The sequence below is a fragment of the Phacochoerus africanus genome, chromosome 7 (genome assembly GCF_016906955.1).
Source record: "Phacochoerus africanus isolate WHEZ1 chromosome 7, ROS_Pafr_v1, whole genome shotgun sequence".
In the NCBI taxonomy this organism is placed as follows: domain Eukaryota; kingdom Metazoa; phylum Chordata; class Mammalia; order Artiodactyla; family Suidae; genus Phacochoerus; species Phacochoerus africanus.
In genome coordinates, this window is record NC_062550.1 from 24046155 (window position 1) to 24052786 (window position 6632).

Sequence of the window (6632 nt, forward strand, 5' to 3'; positions counted from 1 at the left end):
TGAACAAATAAATTGTGGTTTCAAAGGGAAACTTTTTCAAAAATTGGCATAGGATAACAAGCATTAAGATGTAGTGAAAACTGAGAACTTTCAATTACCCCACCACAATAGTTAATTCTGAAAGCCCCAGCAAATTACTGTGCAGTAGTACTGGGCATAAACTTAGCATCAGAAAACCCAGGGTATCTCTGGAATTAGCACTGCATTAATAGATAACAGTGAAGAAGGAAACAGTGTCAATGAAAATACAGTTACTTAATTGAAAAACCAGGGAGGGAAGAGAAGGCTGTTATAGCTTTTGTCATAGTTGTAAAGATTATTTCAGGAGTTCCCATTGTGGCTCAGTGGTTAACAAATCGATTAGGAACGCTGAGGTTGTGGGTTCGATTCCTGGCCTTGCTCAGTGGGTTAAGGATCCAGTGTTGCTGTGGGCTGTGGTGTAGGTCACCGACACAGCTTGGATCTTGGCGTTGTTGTGACTGTGGCATAAGCCAGCGGCTGCAGCTCCAATGAGACCCCCTAGCCTGGGAACCTACATATGCTGCGGGTGCGGCCCTAAAAAGACAAAAAGACCAAAAATAAATAAATAAATAAAGATTATTTCATCATGTGCCTTAATAAAAACAACTCTTCTTTAAAAGAAAAAGCTTTTACCGTAGCACAGGGAACTATATCCACTCTCTTATGATAGAACATGATGGACGATAACATGAGAAAATAATGTATATGTATATGACTGGGTTACTTTGCTGTACAGCAGAAACTGATACAACATTGTAAATCAACCATAATACAATTTTTTTAATGAAAAATATAAAAAAATGAGTGCCAGGATAAATAGAAGTCACCTGAAAGCATGCTTACCCAAATTTCAAATTTTATTGCACATTTTTAACTTAACTCATTTATCGTTTTCTCTCTGTCTTAGAATATTTGTGTCTTGAGATTAGGAAAATGTTGTTTAAATGATATTAAAAGGAAATTTGTTTTCTTATAAATAAAATCTAGCCACAGAAATAAATAAATAAATGGAAAAGCAAAATAACTATAAAATTTCCTAGTCATAGACTCAGATTTACAAAAAATTAATAAAAATATTCATTATCAGAATTTAAGCGTAAATATGAAGAAATATTTTTGTTGGTGTGTACTTGATAAATTTGGGGTATATAACTTTATTCAGAAAATATTCTTTAGACATTGACAGTACATGTGGAACCACGTTCATTGTTGCTGCTCTCAGGGTAAGAGGGACATGATCCCAGCAAACACGTTCTCTGGCAAAGTACTAGCAGAGTGGTAAGTTTTGTTGTTTATGGGGGCACAAAAATGGGTGTACAGGGTAAAGTATTTATGAGAATTGCACAAAACATATCAGAGGAAGTTTTACTTCAAATGAAAACCAGTGATTAGGTTTACTCAGTTAAGTTGCAAAATACAGGGCAAAATATACAAGATAAGTGCTTACTATAACAACTGGCACAGAATACATGGTTAATACTATAATAACTGGCACAGAATACATGGTTAATATGAGAAGAGGGAGGAAAACACCCAACCACATGGATGATCAGGGCTTCTGTTTTAGTGACATTGAAACAGACATGAGTGGTATGTACAAGCAGGTGTTTGTGAGTCAGTTCAATACATAAGAAGATGTGCTTGGTATTCAAGTCAATAGTATTGAGTCAGAAAAATTCATTGCTGGAAACAGAAATTTAGTCTTCCTTAGGTGAAAGATGTTATATTAAATGGTAGGAATTGTGGATTAAACGGAGAGAGGTGTTTAGTCAGAAGGGAAGAGCAACTAAGAGGTCCAAGCAATCCAAGCAGGCACAAAGATAACTTAGAGAAGTCATATGTGTAAGATTACAGTTCCTTTATCAAAGTAGTTCTTTTCAGAATACAACAAAATTGTGTTTACTGTATGGTATTTTAAGTAACAGTTTATACATTGATAGAGAAATGTGGAAGGAAGTCAAAGGAGGGAAGCTTATACATAGCCTTCTGTGTAATGTCTCCCTTTGTTCATAGGAGAAAACAACTTATCTACAAAAAAAAAAAAGTCTTAGCTGGAGCAGAGATTTAATGTCCCAATCAAGATTCTTTAGAGTAAGTCCAAGTTATACATGACATATTAGCATTTTGACAAGGACAAAACTGTTAACCAGAAGCATAATTTAATGATTTTTTTTTTTTACATAGCTCTGAATATGGAAGAATGTGGGGAGGCAAACAGCATTTTGCTATTCATGAAATCGCACTATATTAGCGATATATCCAGGCATACGCCTCTATGTATATTGGGTTTTTTTTGTTTGTTTGTTTTTTGGCTTTTTAGGGCCGCACCCATGGCATATGTAATTTCCCAGGCTAGGGGTGAAATCAGAGCTGCAGCTGCCAGCCTACGCCACAACCACAGCAATGCAGTTTCCAAGATGCATCTGTGACATTCACCACAGCTCATAGCAACACTGGATCCTTAACCCACTGAGTGAGGCCTGGGATCAAACCTGCATCCTCACAGATACTAGCCAGGCTCATTAACCACTGAGACGTGACGCGAACTACAGCATAAGCATACTGTGATTTAAATATAATATGAAAATATACTGAATATCAAGCTGATTAAATTAGATTTTACACAAGTTAGATACCCTAAGTAATAACCTCTGAATTATTGGGCATGCAGGCTGGACAGAAGTCATCAGTGATGAGAAACTATACAATAACCACCTTCATTCTGCTGGGACTGACAGATGACCCTGAGCTGCAGGTTCTCAGATTTTTTTCTTTCTATGTCTCACCTACACGATGAGTGTAACTGGGAACCTGACCATCATCACACTCACCTTTGTGGATTCCCACCTGTAAACACCCATGTACTTTTTTTTACAAAATTTCTCCTTCTTAGAAATCTCATGCACAATGGCCTGTATTCCCAGATATTTGCATAATATAGCAACAGGTGACAATACCATCACATATAATGCTTGTGTTTTTTACTGACCTCGGTGCAGTAACAGAATTTTTTCTCCTGGCCACCATGTCCTATGACCGCTATGTGGCCATCTGCAAACCCCTGCATTATGTGGCCATCGTGAGCAGCAGAGTCTGTTAGAGGCTTGTTTTTGCTCTTGGGTGGCGGGATTGTTGGTCATAATCTCCCCACTCAGCCTGGGGCTAAATCTGAAATTCTGCGACTCAAACGTTGTTGATCATTTTCTCTGTGATGCTTCTCCTCTCCTCAAGATATCATGTTCCGACACCTGGTTCATGGAACAAACTGTTTTCATCTGTGCTGTGCTGACCCTCATTTTGACTCTTATGTGTGTGATTCTATCCTATACGTATATCATGAAGACAATTTTAGGATTTCCATCTGCCCAACAAAGAAGAAAGGCCTTTTCCACCTGTTCTTCCCACATGACTGTGGTTTCCATCACTTATGGCACATGCATGTTCGTCTATACGAATCCTACAGCCAAGGAAGAAGTGACTATTAATAAAGTGGTTTCACTACTCATTTCTTCCATTTCACCTACGTTAAATCCTTTATTTATACACTGAGAAATAAGCAAGTGAAGAAAGCCTTCAATGACTCGATAAAAAGAATTGCATCATTATTTAAAAAGTAAAAGAAAATAGTAATCAATAAAATAAAAGATAAATGGCTGCTAAACCTTTCTATTGAAACTTATAATTTTCTTTATCATTTAATAATCTTATTTCAGTTATGTTTTATTTCTCTGATCCTCTCTAGATTTATTTACATTGTATCTTTGTTTCATTTTGTCTTTTTTTTGTCTTTTTGCCTTTTCTAGGACCACTACCGCAGTATATGGAGGTTCCCAGGCTAGGAGTTGAATCGGAGCTGTAGCCTCCGGCCTACACCACAGCCACAGCAATGCAGGATCCAAGCTGCGTCTGCAACCTACACCACAGTTCATGACAATGCCGGATCCTTAACCCACTGAGCAAGGCCAGGGATCGAACCCACAACCTCATGGTTCCTAGCTGGATTGGTTAACCACTGAGCCACGATGGAAACTCCTAGATTTATTTACATTGTATCTTAATGAACTCAATTATTTCCTTAGGTTTTTACTCATTTTCTTGAAGGAGATTTGTCTCAGTAAAGAAAATAAAAGCACATTTCTCATAAATTTATTTGTGGATAAGTATAATCCCATATAATTAAATTTTATGTTAGTAATAAAAACAATTATTTACTCTTCCATAAAACTGGAAGCATAATATTAGTGATTACTGTACTCAAATGTGCATGAAATTCTACAAAAATTCAACCAAGAACTGAAATTTTATGGTAAGATACCAAATAGGAAGTGTGAAGGCATTTGAGGAAAACAAATTAAAAATAAAAAAATTGGCTAAAATCTCACAAGTATTTTTTTGAATATAGCTAAGAGAGAAAATTAAAATGTGGGAAATCACAAGATATCAAAGATACAAAGTTATCAGAAATTAAGATAAATAATCCCATTTATGGCCCATGGATTCTCAGGAAAGAAAAAAATGAGGATGGAAAGGGGGAGGCTTTTGGATTATGGGTCAGATACTTGGGTTTAAAAGTCCATATGGAGATGGCAGATGAAGTGTCAGGTTCCAAATGGCAAAAGAAATGAAACAGAGTCCAGACTAAAAAATATGACCCAAGAGTAAAAGAAAAAAAAAAAAAGGCCACTCTTGTAAAATTAGCAATTTTCTCTAAGAAATTCTTCTATTTCTTCTTATATTATGTGACATAAATGAGGACATGGGGACTATTATTATGATCCTCTTTCTATCCAAGAGAGAGACTTTACAGCCCAAATTCTATAAAAATAAGCTGCTAATACTATGCATAAATAATTAAATAAAAAATTCTAATTAACTCTTTGGAACTCTCATAAGCAATGAGATGGAGACACTTCATAATAATTAATAGAAATATAAAAAACTATACTCAGAAGAAATCAAATAATTATTCATCAATAAATATATTCATAATTATAAAAAAACAAATGGAACAGAAAACAAAGCAGCTTTTTTCTGCTCATTATAAAATTTTAAATCCATAAAATTAATTCAAAGTGTGTAAACCTGGATCTTACTAAAATAGAAGATTAGGAAAATTTAAATAATTAATAAATCTCTAAGTTGATGCTTTTATAAATGTCAAGAAAACTGACAAACTTCTCAGAAATGTGAATAAATACAAAACAGAGAGAGCAAAATGTGTAAGATTACAAATCTCTCTCTCTCTCTTTTTTTTTTTTGTCTTTTGCCTTTTTAGAGCCGCACCCGTGGCATAGCATATGGAGGTTCCTAGGCTAGGGGTTGAATTGGAGCTACAGCTGCTGGCCTACACCACAGCCATAGCAACACCAGATTGAACCATGTCTGTGGCTTACAACCACAGCTCACGGCAATGCTGGATCCTTAACCTGCTGAGCAAGGCCAAGGATTGAACCTGAAACCTCATGGTTCCTAGTTGGATTCATTTCTGCTGTGCCACGATGGGAACTCCAGGTTATAAATCTTAAAGAAAATATAAATATTGAAGTTCCCGTCGTGGCGCAGTGGTTAACGAATCCGACTAGGAACCATGAGGTCCAGGGTTCGATCCCTGCGCTTGCTCAGTGGGTTAACGATCCGGCGTTGCCGTGAGCTGTGGTGTAGGTTGCAGATGCGGCTCGGATCCCGTGTTTCTGTGGCTCTGGCGTAGGCCAGTGGCTACAGCTCCGATTCAACCCCTAGCCTGGGAACCTCCATATGCCGCGGGAGTGGCCCAAGAAATAGCAACAACAACAACAACAACAAAAAAGAAAATATAAATATTAATGCAGTGCAAATTAGAATAACTTTATGGTTATATTATAGCAATTCAACAACAACAATAAAAATATGTGAAGACCCTGAGTTAATGAATAACATTTTAGCAAAACAGAATTTTAAAAATTAATTCAAAATATGGAAAACAAATATATCAATTTCCATAAAACATATAAGAAGGCAAATAAAATTTACATTTAAAGGGATAAAAGAACCAGAGTACTTCAAAACTAACCATGCCAAAACACTAGATAATCACATTACAATTTCAATTATACAAGCAATAAAAAAAAACTCTCCCTTTGAATTTTATGAAAACATCTTATCTTTGACAAACATCTGGTTATGATGTGATAAGATGAACTATTAAACAAAATCACTGATACTATTTCATATAGAATCTAAAAATGTGCCAAAAAGTATACTATGATCAAGATTTATTTCAATAATATGAAAGTGGAGATAGGTAGATAGAGACAGTAAAAAGTATATAGATAAAGAAATATATATGTATGTATATATTTATATATGAAATATAGCCTAATTTTGTTGTAACAAAAAATTAAGGAAAGGACATTATATATGGGTTTTGAATAACTGATCAAATGACCACTGGATAAAAATCAATAATCCCTAATAAATTTATAGTAAAATGAGAATATGATGGACTATTAAATAAGATAAAATTTTCTAAAAAAATAAAATTTGCGTAATTTTATTGTTTCCTATACTTAATTAAAAACAAACAAATGAGAAATAAAAGATGTAAATGAGGATACTCACTTTCATCACTGATA

The 6632-nt window shown here is 35.1% G+C and overlaps 1 protein-coding gene across 1 annotated transcript; it reads left to right on the forward strand.

Annotated features, from left to right (window-relative positions):
• Positions 1-3046: 3046 nt before the first annotated feature.
• LOC125130369 (olfactory receptor 6C2-like) lies at positions 3047-3570 on the forward strand. Its single transcript, XM_047785737.1, is given in 2 exon segments — positions 3047-3125; positions 3128-3570. Coding segments are annotated over 2 exon segments (522 nt in total).
• The last annotated feature ends 3062 nt before the right edge of the window (positions 3571-6632 follow it).